The sequence below is a fragment of the Poecilia latipinna genome, unplaced genomic scaffold (assembly GCF_001443285.1).
Source record: "Poecilia latipinna isolate Pla-1442-1.1 unplaced genomic scaffold, P_latipinna-1.0 Scaffold888, whole genome shotgun sequence".
In the NCBI taxonomy this organism is placed as follows: Eukaryota; Metazoa; Chordata; class Actinopteri; order Cyprinodontiformes; family Poeciliidae; genus Poecilia; species Poecilia latipinna.
In genome coordinates, this window is record NW_015113504.1 from 88780 (window position 1) to 109187 (window position 20408).

General features: G+C 39.5%; 1 protein-coding gene and 1 long non-coding RNA gene across 2 annotated transcripts in view; one reads left to right on the plus strand and one right to left on the minus strand.

Annotated features, from left to right (window-relative positions):
- Positions 1-20408, plus strand: part of LOC106957231 (cell adhesion molecule 1-like) — a gene marked incomplete at its 5' end in the record, with an annotated part of 118906 nt that overhangs the window by 57834 nt on the left and 40664 nt on the right. The window contains one exon of the mRNA XM_015048494.1: positions 12820-12837. Coding sequence (XP_014903980.1) covers positions 12820-12837 — 18 coding nt within the window. The remainder of the gene's footprint in view (positions 1-12819; positions 12838-20408) is intronic.
- Positions 14583-20408, minus strand: part of LOC106957234 (uncharacterized) — a 26611-nt gene continuing 20785 nt past the window's right edge. The window contains exon 4 of the long non-coding RNA XR_001426915.1: positions 14583-14822. This is a non-coding gene — a long non-coding RNA (uncharacterized LOC106957234). The remainder of the gene's footprint in view (positions 14823-20408) is intronic.

The window sequence follows — 20408 nt, forward strand, 5'->3', positions numbered from 1 at the left end:
CATTTTTAAGAGCAGATAAATGTGTGCAAGTTGACAGTTAGAGTCTATACATTTCTTCCACGTCTTTGACAGAGTTGCTAATGACTGCGGATGTTGTTACATCTTCCGTTTTTTGCTTTATTTTTCTACGACTGCTGTACAGCTTCATCCTCCCTCTTAGCCACTGGGCTAATTGTTCCTCCTCATGCACTCTTTGCAGATTCAATTATACGCCACTCTGGACTTTGAGGAAAAAAAAATAAAAAGGTCCGGAAAGAGAGGAACGTTAGACGAAAAGTGCATGAGAGTGAATAATGAAAGGGAGAAACGGAGCTGGAGAAGGTCGCAGATAAGAGAGGGGAAAGTTGAGAGCAAAAGTGAGTGGATGGGAGCGAAGGAGTGAGAGTGGCCCCTGGAGTCGCATATTTATGTAAGGAGAAATCAGCTCACTGGAGTGCACTCTGTAATGATTGACGCTGACCTCCCAAATAACAGGATTAGTTTGTGCCTGAGCTGGCCAGAAATAATGGACCTCACCTCAGCTTAGCCGTGGTTTGACACAGCAGAAAATATGTTGGGAAACAATAAGAGCTGGACGGCAGGAGGCTTCCTTCAGCCGCACTCATCTGCATCGCCATTGTGTCAAATTGGACATGCATTCCTGCCTATCTGCCGGGTAAACACACACAAAAAAACCACGGTAGCCCACACCGGAATGTGCTGCAGTCATTTATTTATTCCCCCCTTTAACAAGCAGTGCAATAACTTATTGTTTCTGTTATTTACAGGAAAATGAGCTCTTGTTATTGTGGCTTTCGGTCAGGCAGTGACAGGGCAGGTCCTCTGTACGCAGGAATATTGCGGCTAATGTCTGACTGGGGGGCACGTTCTCCTTCCTGCTCTCTCCAGCAGCAGGATTAAAGCATCCATCTTGCTCTCCCACGTCCCATAATAGCATTAGGTAAAGGGTGGATGGGCCTCAGCGTTTCGCTCAGGAATATCTGATACGGGGGACTGGCTGATTCAATTAGGTAAAAAGCAAGCTAGCAGGGACGGAGTGGTGATGGAGTGCAGTGGACACAGGAGAGCCTTGAGTCCGGCTTTTAAATCTGGAAAATCTCCTCCCTGCACAGAAAACCTCACATCCAGTCGTTAGCAGAGGAGCATAAAGGGTTAGCATGGAGCAAAACAGAACCACAAAAAAACACCTTACTGGGATTTTATGTGATGCACCAACACAAAGAAATGGAAACTGGAGAAAAATATTTATTTTAAAAACAAAAATCAAGAGGTTGGTTGTGCCCGTCATCAGCAGGCGGTACTCCTAACGCCCTGAATAAAAGCCAGTGCAACGTGAGGAGTCTGATGTCTTGAGAGGAGGATTAGGGTCACCAAAAAATATACAATTTCTGAGTCTGAGATTAAAGTCAAGATTCAGAAAAAAAAAAGTTTGAAATCCCAGAATTCTGACTTAAATTTCAAAATTCTGAAAAATTCCAAGGATTCTGAGATTAAAATCCAGATTCTGGAGAAAAAAAATGGAACTACCAGAATTCTGACTTCAGTTTAAAATAATAATAATAATAATAATAATAATAATAATAATAATAATAATAATAATAAACTGAATTCGGGGATTAAAAGCAGAATGTCTTCTGACTTTAATTAAAACAACTTGACCGTATTGATCAGAATTAACTTCTCTCAGTACCGCCTCACGCTCTGAAGAGTGTTGCTGTTGCAGTGCTATGAATGTGGTGCATTTGCTAATCAGAATAAGTTAGGATTTTTGATCTGACATAAATAAATAAATACAAACCTTTTGACTTAAAGTTGTTGTTCAAACCTCTAAATGACACCAAAACACTGCTAAAATATAAAGTTAAGAAATATAAAAAGCAACCTGAAAAAGTTTCAGACCAGCTTTGAAAGCAGGAGGAGGTTGGAATGAAACACACAACTCTCAGGTTTAAAGTCGGCTACTTTTAGATCAGACATGGAGGTGCAGGGTTAAAGAGAGACTTGAAGAAAGTAGAAGAACCTTGAAATCAATTCAGTGTTTCACAGAAATCCAATAAAGCTGGACCCTTGGATCTGTATTTTTGGAGTTCAGGATAAAATCTCTAGATGTGAGTCGGCCTCACATGTGACGGCACACAGCCAAATGAAAAAGTCTGCAGAGTTTCAAATGTCAGTCTGCATCATCAGACCCAGACAAAGGAAGGAAGTCGACCAATGAGAAGCCAGCACGCTCGTCGTAGCTGTAAAAGTAACAAGGTCCTTTTAAATTGTCAAAATGTTTTAGTTGAATTTTCCACAGTTCTTTCAAAAAACTATTTTTCATTTATGTCCTTCTAGATTTCTTCCCATTTTTGCAGATCAAACACATTTACTATCCAATAAATATAAACTGAACAAAACTAAAAGGCCGTTTTTATTAGGACAAACAAAACCAACTGCTTCTCATTTTTTCTGTCGGATTTTAGAATTTGATAATCTGAAATAAAAAATAAAAAAAGTTCAGTTAAAAATAGATTTCTTAAACTCAGTCATACTGCCTACCGGAACGGTTAGTGGCTTATAGAATAACATGTCACGGGGGGTGTGGTTGAGGTGGTGAGATTGAATGCCGAGACCCAGGTATGATGATGATGATTTATTTTAGAAGATGCTCACAACAGTCCAGTCAGGCAGCACGGCAGAACAACTAGCAAATAGCTAATACTGATAGCAACTGACATAAAAGACTAAGACAGAAAACAAGCTACTCAGGACTTTCGCAGTACTACTGAGGAGAACAGACTAACCAGCGACATCCGACGTTAAACATACGTTTGACGAGGACCCAACAAGAGACAGAGACAACAGGTGGACTTAAATACATAGGGGGTAATCAAGGGAACAAGACACACCTGGGAACAATCAAGGGCTGACAGGACAACACAGAGACAGGGAAACAGGACTTAACACAGAAAATCCCAAAATAACTAAACAGAAAAACACGGATCATGACATAAAACAAAAACACTGAGGACATAATAAAGTGCAGATTTGACAGAATCCAGTTCAGTTCCAGCAGAAACCACGTATTTTTGTCGGATCTTATCTTTTCATGGGCAGTGTTCAGTCGAAGCGGCTCACTCAAGGCCAAGGTTAGCTCCTTTCTGTTTTTCTTTTCACCAGCAGATTCCATAAAATTGTCTCCACTCACAGCATCTGTCCCTCACAGACAGATTTCTACCCTCTTCGAGTTTTCAATTCTGAAATTCTTCAGCTTTGAATTGGAAGAAGGAGAAAAAAAAAAAGCAGCAGATCCGGAGCGCTTTGAGACTTGGTTTTAAATAACTCACTCAGTAACAATGGTTCAGAAACAATGGGAAGCTGCAGTTCGGCTCTGCTCATATTATTTCAAATGACTCTTTTTACGGCTAACCTGATGCTTTATCATTTTCCTTTTTATGGCAGCTAGATGGAAATCTAGACAATAGCCGCACTCATAAACTGAGGATTATCCTCATTTAAGCACCGCTTTTGTCCTACATTTTCAATACTAGTGCACACAATCTGCCAGATGGTACTGTAAACACTCACTCTAGAATGGTAAATTTCTCTGCTAAAAAGGGCTCTCCATGCATAACGCTGGGCTTTTAAAGCCCAGGCCTCTCCTCTCCTCTTTTATCCGTCGTGAAAATGTGGGCCTATCTGTTCAAACGATGTGACGCACAAGGCGGTTTATGGTTTGGGGAGCTGGAGGACATTACCCAGGGCTTCTCTTTACCCGGCTCCCTGTGGACACAGCCTTTGGTGGTGGAGAAACGGAGGTTTCTCGCTCTTATCAGCAGGACAGCACCCAGCGCTCTAATCACCAGGTCCCAGAGACAGCCGGAGGTAAAGGGGAAGGGGATGGATGAGCGACATTCAAAGAGAGGCAGAGAGAGAAAGGAAGCAAGGCGAGGGGAAGGGAAAGGGGAAAAAAGCTGTTTATGCCTCTAAGGTTGCACCAAATGACAGCTGCTATCCAGTTCATTGCATAACTGAGTAGAAATCATTTTAGTGCAAAGAGACGAGTGCGGAGTTTTCGTCCCACAGCAGGTTTCTGGTGACGCAATGTGGAGACTTGGCAGCGGTTGTAAGTCTCCCTTTACCGGGAGCAGGTGCCAAAACGAATGCAAGACTAAAAGGTAGTAGAGATGGATTTGTTGCGGTCCTCAATTCAATTCAAAACACTTTACTGATCCCAAAGGGAAACAAAGGCTGCCTTTCCACCAGCTCTGTTCAGGCCGCTTTAATCCAACTTCAGTCTGTTTGCCTGGAAAGTCCAGTTCGTTTTATGGAAGCGTGAGTACTAACCAAACTCTGGTCCACCTACAAACCTCGGTCTGGGTTCGGTTGAAGTGAACTCTGGTTCAGTTCAAATGCATATGAAAAGTCAAGCGGACCGGAAACCGCTCCAAAAGTCTGGAAGTGGACTGCAGCGCAGGGCATTCTGGGTAAATACAACCAAAACAAGTATGCTAGCAGGAGAAATGCATCATGGTCTTTAGCCAAAGACAAAAGAGAAATCCTCCAACCGCTAAAATCTGACGCACTCCATTTTTGTTTCCATTTTGTGAAGAAGAAAGTTGCTCTCAGTGTCTTCTTCAGCGGTCTCTGTGTCGTTTCCTTCGGGGGTTCTTGGTGGAGATAACAGGAAGACGATGACTGGATGGACGGAGAATACAGATGCATTCAGGTTTTTCTTTGTCGAAGGTTTGGAAACTATTCTTCCTTTCCACTTCACAATCATTTAGTACTTTTTCAAAGAAAACCGTTCCAAACAGGGAGACAGAAATTGGTTTGTACTAGGGATGCAAACAACTAATCGACTTATGATTGTAGATTAATAGTTTATTATATCAAAATTAATTCTAATTGATTAACCAGTAACATTAGCTTAAAACCTCTTTTAGTGTTGTAGTTTGGTGGCCATCCAGCAGAGGGCGCTGCTGGTCATCCGTAACCAGAGCTGTCAATACAGAAACAAAGATGGCGGGGCCATACCATCACGGGAAAGAATTACGGTCCAAATAGTTCTGTTTGGGATGCACTTTATGCAGTTCTTTTATGAAATATAAAACTCCACATTAAGTTTCATCTTAACTCATTCAGCCATGCTGCATTAAATCATGAAAAACTTAGCCCCTTAATGTAATGGAAAGACGGTCGGCCCTGTTAATGCAAGAGAAGACGTATCAATTGTTTGTTGATCAATAAAATGTATAAACTCAATTTCTTTCATCCCTATTTTCCACCTTTCTTTCTGTTTTGATTATAACTTACCAAAGAAATGTTGAGACATCCCAAAATAGTTTTCATGTTGTGTTAAAAGACCTTTACCCATTAATCTTTTCCAACTAAAACTCCAACCTCTACCAGTAAGTTTTAAGGCTGCAGAGTCGTAGATGAAGGTAATGGATCTCTATATCACAGGAATGTACGGCTCGCTCTTCATATGTCAGGCTGAGCCTCCTGCATTTCACAGAGACAAAATAATAATAGAGACATGTGCAGGAGAGGCGAACCTTAATTACTTAAACCCCTGCTGGCAGCATTCCTGTCTCCTGATCCTGTGTTAGCTACATAATAAGAAAACGCTGTAGGCCGTAAATAACAGATTAATATTTTATCACAATGCTTTGAAGCCAAAGGGGATCCAGGTACGGCTGTAACCTTCGAGCTCACAGCGATACAGCAAACAGTGCAACGATTTCCACACTCGATGTGCTGCTGCTTTGAAAGAAAGGCAGTAGGGTCGCTGCGATTGATAATTAGTTTTTAATGTGTCACACTCATCATGTCCAATTTCATGCCCTTTGGGCAGCTGATCACAGATTTAATCAACACGTTATTGCTTGCTGTACTTAAACCGACTGCAGGGAGTGAGACGGGGACGGTGTGTTTGAGATGGAGGAGCAGCTGAGAAAGGTTGTCAGCATGTGCATCCATCCCGACAATGTCCCTCTTTGATGGACACTGACTGTGCGTTCCAGGCCATTAACCAAGAGCGACGATTGAAGATGACGTGTTTGGGAGTGCGGCGTGTTGAAGGAAGTCTTTGTTATTGTGCTTCCAGTGAAGGAAAGAGTTGCCAGGCCTTACGTAATGGATGCAGATGGCAACAGGTCTGGTTTGTTTAGTAAGGCCATTTGGAAGCACCTGTTTCTTTTAAAAATCAGCTGATTCATTAGCAGTAGGGTTAATCTGCTCATTTTCTACCATAATTACATTTAGGGATAAAAAAAAAACAGCACCATTTCCAGCCTTTTTTTTTTTTTTGTTATAATTAATTTGATATGTCTGTTTAGCTATTTAGCTATTGAGCTAGGTAGCTACTACTTTCATATTTTGAAATGTTTTGTAAATGAAGCTTTAAGTTCTATTTGCTGCATTTCTATTACAAATGTACAAAAAAACTTTGTCAATGTTTTTGTCAGTAATGTTAAAAAAACACAATTTCACAATTGCGGTGAAAAACAAAATCACACATGAATAAGTTTGTTCATGTGATAAGACATCAACAAACATGCCACACCATCATCGTCCACTTCCATTTCCATTGTAGTTTTGTGAAATAGACTAATTTTGATACAGCTGTCAACCTCCTCATCCCAGTACAAAAACTTCTGGAAAAACATGTTTTGTTTTGTTTTTTCAAAATTGCCATGTTTAAGCAAATTTATTTTCATAATTGCTATCTGCGCAGTTATATATGGTCAATGGAAACCCAGCCACAGAGATCAATTTTAAGCTGATCATCAGAGAAAACAGCTAAAAGTGACTAAAATATTTTACAAATGTTCAAACTGATGGAAGAACTCAGAAGTATGAGCTTCAGCATCAAATAAGGCACACTTTCTCTAATGGGCAAATAGCAGAACTAATTTTTTGCTTAGCGCTTTTGCTAACTTTGAACGATATTTAGCACACTGAGCTGCCTCTAAACGTTTTAGGATAAACTCTAAAGGACTATTTTACTTGGCTGTTTTGTAAACTTTGTTTTGAAGTTTTGGTTAGCATCCATTCAATTTTCAAGTAGTTAGCCGTTTATATTCATGCTCTTATTTTGAAGAGAGTAGAGAGTGTTCACGCAGAAGTTCTGTTTCCTCTCCTCAGTTTCTCTGTCTTTTTTAAATCAATAACTTTATTTTAAACAAGAAACATACAGAAACAAAATAAAACAGACAGTAGAGGACAATATATAAACATAAGTACAATATCTAAGGACAATATAACACAAATTAAACTATTCTCAAATTTGTAATCTTTCAAAGGCAGACATAATGTGAGATGCTTTAGCATTAGCTTCTGCTAAACATAGTGTTGGTGTGACATTTTAGCATTAGTGGAACTAATGTTTATAATTAGTACTCTAAAGTTAGTTCATTTAACGTATTAGCTAGTGTTGAATAGTACCACTGAGAACTATTCAAGTAAACTTCATTATTATGTAAAATAATGTTTGTTATTCCAGTACCATTTGGGATCATATTTGTTGCTAACTTCTTATTTATCCATGAACACTGCGTCATGATTGCATCAGTTAGTTGCTTTCTGGCTCCTTACAGACTTTAAAAGGTTTGCAGTTAAGTCAAAGTTAGCCTGGTGATTAGCCAGGCTAGCTGCTGTGGGAGTGAGCCTTTATGCATTGGACCAATATGATATGCTAATTCTTGTAGCTTGCTATAGCCTGTTTCTGTCAGTGTGAAATCACTCAGCAAAAAGTATCATTTGGTGTTTGACAGATATTATCCATGATACAGCAGGCCATTTATAGCACCAACAGACATGCTAAATGTGATAGCCTCCTGCTAGCTGTTGTGAATTGTTTTGGTTCAAACAGTGTTACCTTTAATGTGATAGATTCCTCAGGTATTATAACCATCTCATCCTACACAGCTCACAGGAACAAGTGCCACTGAGAACGTTTAAATTGTAGCTGAGTTATGATGCAAAGCTTTACTTGTTTAGAAACCATGACTTTTTTAAACCTTTAAACTGGAATCTGCCCTGAGGCCTCATAGAAACGTGGTTCTGTCTCTAACGATTGGAAACACCCTTTCTGGTCAGAGTTTCTCAAATCACTTCTGATTTGTCCTGACCCTTGTTTTGGTCGTGATTACGTCAATCTCTATAACCACTAACTACGTTTAGACGAAGCGGCAGAGCAGTGGAAGTGTTTATCTTAAACTACTTGCCTTCGTGGCTGTGAGTCAAATGTGGAGAGAGACATTGGGTGTAGCGGAGGCCTTCATTAAATGCAGCTCAGGCCCTGGTGAAGCCCTGGTTAATGTCCCTATCATCTCTGGAGTGGGCCTGCGCCTGGCTCTGTGTCCAGATGATTCATGTTTAATGCATCTCTGCAGTCCTTGTCATTTAACCTCACCTCTGGAGGTTGCGGGTCGGGGTGGGTTAGCAAAAAGCTCCCACAAGGCCTGCGAGGGGCAGAGCGGCCATGCAGTTATTCTTCACCTGCTCTCCATTTGCTTAACATGGGGACGGCTGCTCCATGTTTGGCCTGTTGCCGCTCAATCTCCCCACAGCAAACCCTCCGCATCACACCGCGTGAACCTGAGCTCCAGGGTGGTCCGGGTTGAATCGGTGGCTCTCTCTGAAGCACTTTGTTACTTCGCTCTCTGTGTACTATGCTTGAATGCTTAAGCAGGAGACTACTGATGCGTTGCAGTGAGACTTAGCAGTTTACTCTTCTGGTGAGTGCTGGAGCTTTGGTAAGAGCTTTTCTGGTGAAACTGAAGGCTGTCAAACTCAATCAAGATTTTGTCGAGCAGAATAAGCGCCGCGTTAGAGCCGGGAAGTCGAGGGATTTCACCAGACTGAATTCAGGATGCGTGGATTGAAATTTCTGCCACTTATTAAACACAAAGCGGGTAGAGGATTAATCATCTAAAGGCATAAAAAGGCAAGTAAGTTTGCAGATGAACAAGTCAGGAGAAGGATGTGACTTGGGAACATATTTGTCCTCAAACCGACTAAGTAACCAGAGGTAACACAAAACACAGTTTCCAATTGATTACAGTGGACCCACGCCTAATTGTGGATCAATAATTATGAATTTTTCCTCCAAATTATTTGTGGAAAACACTCCAATTCTCTGATTTTTCTTGGACCATATCTAAAATAATCTAAAGAGAATGCAGCTTGGGAAGTTAAAAAACCTTAGCACAATGCTATTTCATGCTATAAACTGTGAAGCAGCCAATCCAGGAGCACCATTTAATTTCCTTGCCACTGATTGGCTGTAACCCCAAGAGCAAAAATAAAGAAGACTGTAGATTTTAGCTTGTCTGGTCCTGCCAAGACGATGTGTCTTTATTCATATTAAGGTCAGAGTTTCCCCCAGTGTGTTGTGACAGCTGTAACAGGATGCACAACTTGCAACGTTTTCTGGTAAATGTGAGTCGGGTCTTTGTGTTCTGTTGGGTCAGCAGCGGTTCTGGCCTTGGAACTCTGCCAGGAGACCATTTTCGCCCAGTCTTTCTTTCTTTTTGTCAATGAGTGACCTCTGTCCTTTGCTGAGGCAGTGAGGCCTGCAGAGCTTTAGATGTTCTGGATCTCCTGGATGAGACTTTGATGAGATCTTGGAGTAGTTCTGGTGGGTCGGCCTCTGGAAGGTTCTCCATGGTTCCATGTGTGGATAAAGTTCTAAGTGGGTTTTTGGAGTCCAAAAGCCTTAGAGATGGTTCTGTAACTCTTTCCACACTGAAGGATGTTAGAGACTGTTTCTCATCTGTTACTGAATTTGTATAAATTAGGACATGATATGTTGCTTTTTGAGAGATTGGGTCAAGGTCAGATCAGGGTTAGATCAAGATTAAATCAGGGTTGGATCAAGATTAAATCAGGGTTGGGTTGGGGTTAAATCAGGGTTGGATCCAGATTAAATCAGGGTTGGATCAAGATTAGATCAGGATTAAATCAGGGTTGGGTTGGGGTTAAATCAGGGTTGGGTTGGGGTTAAATTAGGGTTGGATCGGGGTAACATTGGATCAGGACAGCTTGTCTGGGTGTTGGCAGTGAAGCTGTGTTTTTAAGCTAAGGTAAATAATGGTTGTAATTATTTTTCCACATATACTCATTCTGGTCTCTAACTATTCATCTAATGAATTCATCATTTGAAAACTGCTTTGTATTTGCTCAGTTTATCTTTATTAAAATCTATTTGATTATCTGAAACATTTCTAAGGGGCTTGATAGTTTTTCACACCACTGTAAAATAATTTATCCTCATTATTTCATTTAATTTTCTTGCTTCTTTCTCATCCCTCATTTTTCTTCAAAGGCAGCCTTCCTTTCCCTCCTCCTCTCCATCACTCCTACTCAGTCTCTGAATCCCTTTCTTGCTTCGGATAATGGTAATTAGAATATCACCATGATTGAAATTTGGCAAAACTTGAAGAGGAAATAGGTTTTCTAATCAAAAGCTGCCTCTTAGCTGGAATCCTGATGCTTCCTTGGCTGAAGACTGTTGCTCTATGATGAGGGCCTAAATGGCTGCCAGACTGTACCAAAGGCCAACTCCCTCTCTCCCTCTCTGTTGCTTGCCCATGTTGGACCGACGCCTCGACTCAGGATGATTTCGCCGATGCTTTCTGCTTCTGTCATTTATTAATTCTCAGGCTTTAGATTTTTTGCTGTCAAAGATCTTATTTTATTGCTTTTAAATGAAGATTTTAATACTCTACATCATAAAATTTGTCAGTTGTTTCCGCATTTAAAGATATTTGAATAAATATAGATTTTTATAGTTATTTTATTATGCTTTACTTAAGGTAGGTTTATATATTAGGTCAGAGGTTCCCAAACTGTGGGGCGCGCCCCTTAGAGGGGGCGCCGTGTCATTGCAGGGGGGGCGCGGGAAGCCGTCTGGATGAAAAAGAAAAAAAAAAAAAAACATGAACACTGTATGCGCTGGGTTTTTACCTTAGAATGGCCAACTCTCTGTTATTCCTCTGTCAATTTGATACAGGAGATGCTTCCACATTTCCCATATTTGTGTCCTCTGTCACTTTTATCAGCAGTTAAAACTGTTTAATCCGTTGTTAACATGTAAACTGTTTTTCCGAGCCGCCTTTAAACGCAACATGAGCGCTACGACGCTCGCGCTGGGTTTCCACCTGTGAAGGAGACCTGCTGCTGCTGTGCGGAGCTACGTAGGTTTGTGTTAGAATCACGGCAGCAAACCAGCAAAACGCAAAGAACTTTTCACAGTTTTTCCCTCCAACGACTGAGTTGAGTAAAGCTGTTGGATGCAGGTAATGTTAGCTAAAAGATGAGTAGCTAATAACAATACAGAACCTTAAGCTTAACAAGTACCTTGTAGGCTACCGATGTTGGTGTCTATTTTCAGCTACGTACATTCATTTTGCCCCCAAAAAAGTCGATGCCCCCCCCATCACACGCGTCGTTTCAACTAGACAGCCATTTGTAATCCATAGGGGGGGCGCAGAAAATGTTTGGAACCCCCTGGGGGGGCGCAGAAGAAAAAGTTTGGGAACCACTGGATTAGGTTTATATATAAATCTGATTTAATCTTATTCAATAAACAAAATTTTAAATCATTTTAAAATTCATGCATTATGCTATGGTCAAACTGGTTGAAACTGGCTGACGTCATGATTTTAAATAAATATTGAGCATGAAAGAAAACATTTTTAAATTTGTTTATAAAATAAACAATATTTTGTTGTTTTTGTTTAAGATTTTATTTTATGATATAGTTTTATACATTCTATGCGAATATTTACAAAATCACAAAATGGGTCAAATTTTAACAAGTAGATGACATTAAAAAATAATAAAAATATATCTAAAACAAATTAGGTTACCTAACAACCATCGGATTAAGTAACTAAATAATACCATTTGCGGAATTAAAAAAAAAAAAAATCTGTTGAGAAAAAAAAATCACAAATATTCTTTACTTATCAGCTGAATTGTAATTTGCATTACATTTTGTCAAACTATATTAAAAAATGACCTGAAAAGTATTTCAGAAAATCTGTTAAATTGGATTTAATCTGTAAACTGAACAATTTGAGATTTTCCTCTACTGTGAACATTAGATTTTTATTTTTTTTTTTCCTTTTCCTCATATTTGTGCAGAAACGTAACAGAAAAACATGATTCTTTGTTACGTTAAAACATTTAAACACTGCTGAATATCAGACGGCCGTCTGATTAAAACCACTTAAAGCCGCCCAGGAGCTGAGAAACGATCCTGTTTGTGAGAGGAGGTGTGTGTTGCAGATTTCTCCGGCTCGGAACGAGGACTTCCTGGAGTTGTTGCCTAGCAGCAGAACATTTAAACTTTTAGTGGGACTTGGTGGAAATGCGCTGTTTCAGTTTAATGGAGCTGCATTCATGTTTAAGCCCCCAAACTATGAATGAAAGCTATTAGCTAAAATGATGACTGAAGTAACGACTTAATTGAGCCTCGTCTGGCTGTAAAAGGCTCGTTTCCTGGTAAAATGCTGCAGGAGTTTTAGCTGGTTGCTCTGTTTCCACCTGCGATTAGCGACTTCTCAGAATGATGCTGAATGTAGATGTTTGTCTTTTGAAGCTGAAGTGTTATTTTTGTTTCCAGCAACTCCCTGATATTATTTTAAAGTTTCTTCTCTAAGAGGGAATCAACCCATTTCCTGTTTCTCGAGTTCTTTCCCAGCATGCTCCACTGTGTTTGTGTAAATCAACCTTAAGCAGGTGTTTCAGTTCTAATCTCCCTTTTTGTTCTGTGTTTCTCCCCCTCCCCAACCTGTTTCCACCTGCCTGACCCTTCCACCTCAGGAGCTGCGCAGGAACCAGGTAAGCCCTTCCTGCATGTTCTCCTTTCCTCCTTTCCTCGCCACAGCTTCCTGCTTTCCAGCTTTTCTCCTTCACGCGTTTAATTCAGGCTTCCTGTCGCCTTCTGGTGTGGGAGACCAAAAGTGTCAAAAAACAAGAAAAATCCAATCAAAACATAATAAATAGAAATAATTGCAAGGTGTTAATCCTTAAAATTTAGTTATTAAAGCTGTTACTCTTTTAACTTCAGCCGTATAGAGATATGATAACAGTTTCCATCTGACAGAACAAGGGGTCTGTCATCTACGGAGTTCAATTGAAGGCATAAAATTTGAGTTTGAGTTTAAAAATTTTTTTAAACAAAAAAATGATTTGAAATTGAAAATAAAGATCAATTTTCAGATTCAGGTTTTTTTCAGTTTCAAACATCTTGGCTCTCTAGGTGTGTGGGAGGGGCCTCATACATCAGGGGGCGGAGCCTCATATGACGGCGCGCTGAATCATGAAAGTTCAAAACAGCAGCTGGACTCAATATTTTCAGGAGCCGTGGGAACTGGAAATGTTTCTATAACATCACAGATTTTCTAATTTTATGTGATTTTGAAAAATAATATGCTTCACTGATATTAGCTGCTTATGTTGACACGCATCACAAATTTGTGACAAAATGATCTTGACAAAGTCTCCACATCGCCATATCTTCAGTCTGACACTTTACAGATTCGACCAAGTCAGACGTTAATAACTATCGAAGCTTTGTTCTCATTAAAACAACTTTTTTACAACTTTATTCTACTAATATTATGCCCTTTTCCTCGTAAATTTAAACAAAATAAAGTTTAGTCTGCCCCTAATACTTGTAAAGGTGTAATGTATCTATTTTATTTAAATAAATTTATCTGAAATCTGAAACAAAATTTCTAAAGAGGAGATCAAACTGCTGCGATGGTCCAGTCAAAGTCTAGACAATTCAACATAATTGAAATGCCATAGCAGAACCTTCCCAGAGCTGTTTCTTTGTAGAATATTGGATAAAAATGCAGCGGCAAATGTGCAAAATTAAATAGATTGCCTGGTATAAAAACTACATTATTTTAGTCCTCTTGAAAGAAACCAAACTGTTTATGGAAGAATACACACTGTCCAAGAACACCATTTCAGCTTTAATTTAAGCCACAATAAATAAGAGCGCTAAAAACTTTTTTTTTTCACAAACCAGGCCTGTAGCTGACCTCCGCCGTTCGTCCGCCAATCAGAAGCCTCGCAGCCAGTCTCTGGCCCTTCTGTCCTCAACATGGAAACCAAATCCGTGCCCAGTTTCTGTCCCCACAACCGGTGAACTCCTTTCATGTTTCGGTGGCGTTTTTAAAAGAAACTTCTAATTTGGAGGCTGTAATAAGCCGTCTCATCAGCGTTCAGGTTGATCTCAGATCTCTGGTTCTGCTGACTGAACCGTCGGCGGAGCCAAATGAGCGCGGCAGCAGCCAAATCTGACTCGCTTAGCCTTTTGAACTCTTCGCCAACGGCTGCAGTTCTTCAGAGGGAGTAGAGAAAGTAACGACGGCGCTGCCAGCAAACTGCCTTCAAGGTTTGAACCACCCGCTTTAAACGCGTTGATGAATTTTGGACTTTAGATTAATTAGCAAAGCCATTTTTAGTAGAGTCAGGAAGTCATTAATGTTTATGGTTAATCCTGAGATATTTAGTCCCTGAAGTCACTTTAACATGTTTTGTGTAGTTAATTAGGAGTCAATTAGAGAAATCAATTGATGCTCCAGATGGTTTATTTTGGCTTAGAGGGATGCTGAAACTTTTAGGTGATGGTGTTGGTTCATAATAGCGTTCATTAAAAGTTCCACAATGATTAGGTAAAGTATGAAAAAAAGGTGGAAATATCTTAGAAATGTAAGAGAAGTTTTGTGATAGAGGGAACGCACAGGGAGCACATCCATCTTGAACAATCTTTAGTCCTTGTTAATCTTTGTTTCTCCATGTCAGTGGTGCTCCTACAATGAAAAACACAACATTTTCTAAAAGACTACATGTTGGATGCACCAATAGAAGATTTTTGGCCAATATCTATATCCAATTTTATGGCTGATAACCAATATTTACTGATATTTGTATTTCCACGCAACACGATGGAGATAAACAATGATTGTTCATGCAGACTGACCCTCGTTGTTGTGGATTTCACTGTGGAACGAAACTCTAAATTATTTCCAGAAAATCACCAATTTTTTATTTACAATATTGAAAACAAGGTGCATCTTGGGAAGCTGGAATGAAAAGGCTTCGTGGCTGTTTGATTTTATCTGAAATCTGATGGTGTGTGTGACTTCCATCCATCATTCTGACAACTTCATTATTTTTACAAATAACTTTATTTAGAACAAAAAACATTCTGGAACAAAATAAAACAGGGACATAGATACAATATCTAAGGACATTATAGAACATGTACATTTTGTTCAAATTAAACTAGGCCTTGAGGGTTGTACTCTTTAAGGGCAGATGTAATCTGAATTGAAGTTAGCGCTTTAGCATTAGCTTCTCTTAGCTGTGGTGTTGGAATAGTAGAACTAACTTTTTATCTACTTTTTATCCCACTAATAATATAATATACTAAACGTATAACACAAAGGGTATTTATGGGACAGTTGTTAGGAGGAAAACTCTAACGGTCGCCTGTGCAAATTAGAGTAAAGATGCTGGTCAGAACAGGAGCAGATGTTACTTCTACTGGAATTTGACTTCCCATCATTCTTTCTTCTCACCAGCCCAATCCTGATGAATATAAATGTTTTAAACATCAGCTCAAGCTGCAGATTTCTCTATAGCTTCTTGGGCGGATTGTTCTGCTCTGATCTGCTCTTCGGCCAGCTTCTGAAGCGCCCTTGGTTGCTATGCGTTCAGTCCTTTTATGGAAGCCTAACCTATAATTTTCATCAGGTGTAATCCTGAAATTAATTAGTCGTAAAGGTGATATTATATATGCCCTTTAAGTAGCTACTGAGGGAACTGATAGCAGAGCAGCGTAACAATAGAAAACTGGATTTTGCCCTATAGTGCCCTACAGCTAATAAAAGCTTGCTGCAGCCACATTGATTAGCAAAAAAAAAGAAAAAGAAAAAGAAGAGATAGTATTTGAAAATGGTCTTCTGCCGAGCTGAAAGGTAACATTTTTTGAAAAGACCTCAAGGCTAAAAAATATTTTGTGTAGTCAAAGGTCCCGTTGTTTGGTTTCTGCAGAAAAGGGTTCTTTCTTTCTGCACGGGCGCCTCACGTGTCGGTTCTGGGTGCCAATCAATAGGACTGGGGGGCCGGGGGGGGGGGACGAGGTGGGCCGAGCGCTGCCACGGTTAAACACAAGGAGCCTTATCCACGTGTGGACAGACGGGCTCTTTAAACACACGCCGGCACGCATGCATGCATGTGCGCGCAGCCTCACACGCGCTGTACGCTGAGCACAGCTCAGATAAGTGACTGAATCAATCACGCGCATACAGTGTTTGCTTGTCAGCCTGTATGCTTTCCCTTTTATAACATGGGTTCAATTTCCCAAGCTACTGGAGCCCTATCGGTGTTTTTCCAAGAGATATATTCAGCAAGGTCATCTCTCACTGCAACAAGAAGCAGTGCAGCCGCAGAGATGTGTTTTTGCTATTGAAATGTCAATATTCACTCTAGTCTGTCGCATTATAATCTACATTTATCAATAGAAAGGCAGCTTAGAACACGACTCCTCCTTCCGACTGCTGTCCACTGATTTATTCGGGTAATAGCAGCATGAGAGAGGCGGATCCTGTTAAACTTCTCCAACCTCGATTCCATCATTATTTCAGATTTTATTTTAAATTTTGAGCATTCCTTTAAAATCTAGTGAAATGTTAATATTTTCGCAAAGCCAAAGAGTTTGACAGTGTTAAGGGAGCTGGAAGCAGGTCAGCATAATTAATAAAGTGTAAGTCAAGTGGATGCTATAAAAAAGTTATGATTGGAATAAAATTTAACAGGGAGCAGAGGGGTTTTATGCACAGCTCATGTTCGAGAACTTTTTACGTTCTCAATTTACTAAGAATAAACTAATAAAAAGACTTGCGCATCAAGTGCTCTGAAAAAGTAGATTTCTGAAGTTTTTAGTTTTTGTCACTTTTTTATGTTTCAGATCATTTAACTATATTTTATTTTTTTAATAAGTACAAAAAAAGCACTTTTCAAAAGGTGATTTCAGAAATTAAGGGACAAAAATATTAAAACAATCCTCACCCTGTGTAAAAAAATAATTGCATCCCAAACATAATAAGGTTATTCTAGCCTTAATAGCCTGAAGTTATCATAAAAGTGTTCATGATAACTTGTAGACAAATATAATCCTACATCAGTTCATCTGTTTTCTTGAGGGAGGTCTTCCTGTTAAAGGGGAGTTTTTCCTCTCCACTGTCGCTACATGCATTCTTGGTATGAAGGATTGCTGTAAAATCAAGCGACTGTCGCCCCCTGCTGGTCCAGGAGGAGTGAGTGCTGCAGGTTAGCAATGGAATCTGCTGGGTTTCCTTAGATGGAAATATTTCAAACTACTTTTAATAATTAATACAGCTTACTGTGCTGTTTGATATCTAGGACGATTTTTTTGTAAAATGCCTCCAGATAACATTTGTTGTGAATTGGCACGATATAGACACATTACATGTTATTGTTTACATCCAGAAATTTTGTGCATGCTCACAATGCTGGAGGGCAAAAAGACCATTGTTTTCCTTGCCATTTTTGTTAACTGAACCAAAATGCAACGGATTACGCAGGACATCTGTATGTTAAAGGTTGTCAAAGTCAAACGAGCATAACTGAGCTACTTCCTTCTCCCTCGCTATTTCTTCTTTTTCATTAAAACGTTTTCCTGACCTCGTTCTGTAGTAGTCATAGAGTTGACAATTAGTAGCAAAGCACTGCGTCCCGTTTTCTTTTATATATATCACACGTACATTTAAGATTTAACACTTTATGTTGGTCACTTAGATAAATGCTAGTCATTGGCGGCGGGCAGCTTTTGGCCAAAAGCAGGAAGCTGCAGATGGTATCTTACCATCATCCACACCCTGAACGTTCCCTCCATCCCTCAGTAACGGTTGGTGTAAAAACCTCCACCTGTACAAATGTTTCTGAGCCAAACTTCCCTTCTTGACGATGGTCAGCAGCAGAGAAACAGCAGCCAGACCTGCTGATAGGCAGAAGAACCAACGAAGCCGCCGCGGTTTGGCTTCTCTGCTGCACCAAACTCTGCCTCTCCGGCTGTTTCTATCAATAGTATTAGGTATTAATAACAGATAAAAAATGCATGCAGCTACTGCACAGAGAAATATTGCAGATTTGTGCCTTTTTTAACTGAATCTGAAGGCCAGTCTGTGTTCTCAGGATCTGCTGGATCCTGCACCAGTTTTAGGCTTCGATCTGTCTGCCTGCTCAGATTCCCCTCAGTACAAGGAGCCAAAACTTCAAGCTGTCAACATGTTTGATTCAGGGCTGCCTGCACAATTATGTGGCAATTTCCTGCGACGAGGTTAATTTGATATTTGTGCCTTTGTAATGATTAATTAGTATGGAGCAAATCAGAGAAATCCCCCCAACCCGTCCTACAGACTAACATCCGTCTTGTTTCCTCAACTCTTAAAGCTCTGCTGTTTGTTGCACCACTGGTAGAAAATATGTCTGAATAACTAATGTTTCTGTTATCAATTATATCCAGATATGGATTACTTTTTAAACCCCAGCCTATTCCATCAGGTCTTATTTCTACCTGCAGGCTGTGAAATTTAATAAACGCACTTTGACAGGCGCCTCCTAGTGTCCAAACAGCGTCACAACAGTTTAATTTGTATGTAGTTTGTATTTTTTTCTGTGGAAAAAGTCTGTCAGTTCCTCCATTTTGGGCAAAATGAAAAGCAAAGTAATTCCAACAACAACATTTTTCATTTGATTCTAACTAGAGTCTTTTTGCTAATTTATTGTTTTACTGCTGAACAGTGAACCAAACAGAACGATCACGAACGATCCGATTCGTTTGATCGGTTCTGTAACCCAAATGATGGGATTCCAGTCTGTTTGTTAAAGTTGTTCTTTGTTTTTATAAACTTTGTTTAAAGTCAATGCTGTGCATGACTTTAATCATTCAGTTTTTGGTAGAAAGAGGTAAAAAAGGAAAATGATAAAATATTCTCATGGAAATTATTGAGTTTGTCTTAATCTATCATGCGATTAACTGATTTATTGCTTATTACCACAGGCCTATGCAAGTGAGCTATTTTCCACAAATGGCACTTTTGTTTCTACAACAAAAATGGCACAAAACTGTCTTTAATTTGCACAACTTTTGTAAAAAAAAATACTACATGAGTATTTGATGTTTACATCTTAAAATTGTATATATATTATGAAAATATGTACTTGTTTTTGCAAGATCAGATGGCGGCGATTCAACTTTTTTTTAACAACTATTTTTAACAATTAACATAAAACTGTTATTTTAAGGCTAAAATGGTTTGTTCTTAGAAAAATATAAATTTTCATAGTGAACTGGAGCTGGTTTAACCATAGAGAGAAACCAAAAGCAACACGAGGTTTGTGCTAATGTCCAAACCAAATGTTCAGTGTAATTTTTTAACAACATTTCAGCGGAAAGGTGTTTTTGCTGGTCCATTCTTGCCATGTTAGATTTCGGTTACCAGAGTTTTTTCTTGTATTTCCTCGCTGCTCCAGCTGAGGGTGAAGGAAAACTTGCAGAGCTAAAGTCTTTCTTCAGAAGGAAAATCGTCTGTCCTCAGCTGTTTGTCGCCTGTCGCGGCCCCTGAAGAGTAAATCTGCTTCGAGTGTCAGGGTTGACGGTGAAACGCCGCCGCGCTGCTGCCGCCTGACTCGACACAATATCCAGATGACTGGCTGCACATTTTAGACACAGTCGCTCCACAGAACCACCCACACTGGCAACGTGAAGCTGGATCCACTGCACTTAAAAAATTCATAACCAACTTTCTGCAGCTTTGTTGAGTTAAAATGCTTTACATAATACAGATGAAACGTTTTAGCGCTGACAGATTCCCTGGCACTAAGAGTCACATTTAAAAAAGAAATTACATTTCACTTATTTTAACATTTTATATCTGATTATTCTATAAGAATTTACAGAATAGTTTTTCATTTTATACATTTAGATAAATCTGCTTCATTTTTCATGGGGAAAGGAAAACAAATGAAGGTAAAACCTTTTCTGGAATATAATGTTAAAGAACTACAACCAGGCACCGTTTAGCAATATGCGACATTAAGTCTCATATTGTTTACTGGTCTTCTTACGGCATGGACGTAGTGATGTGGCGCTACATGACAGCGTGAACGAATCACATCCTGATGCGCAGTACACCTGCTGTCCTGCAGTGGCGCTGTCTCCCACTACCTGTGTTTCTGTTACAAATTCACACAAAACTTTGTTGATATTCTGTCGAAAAAACACAATTTTGCAATTGCAGTGATTCCATTACATAATAAATATAATTAAAAGACATGTGAATAAGTTTGTTCACGTAATAAGTCATGAA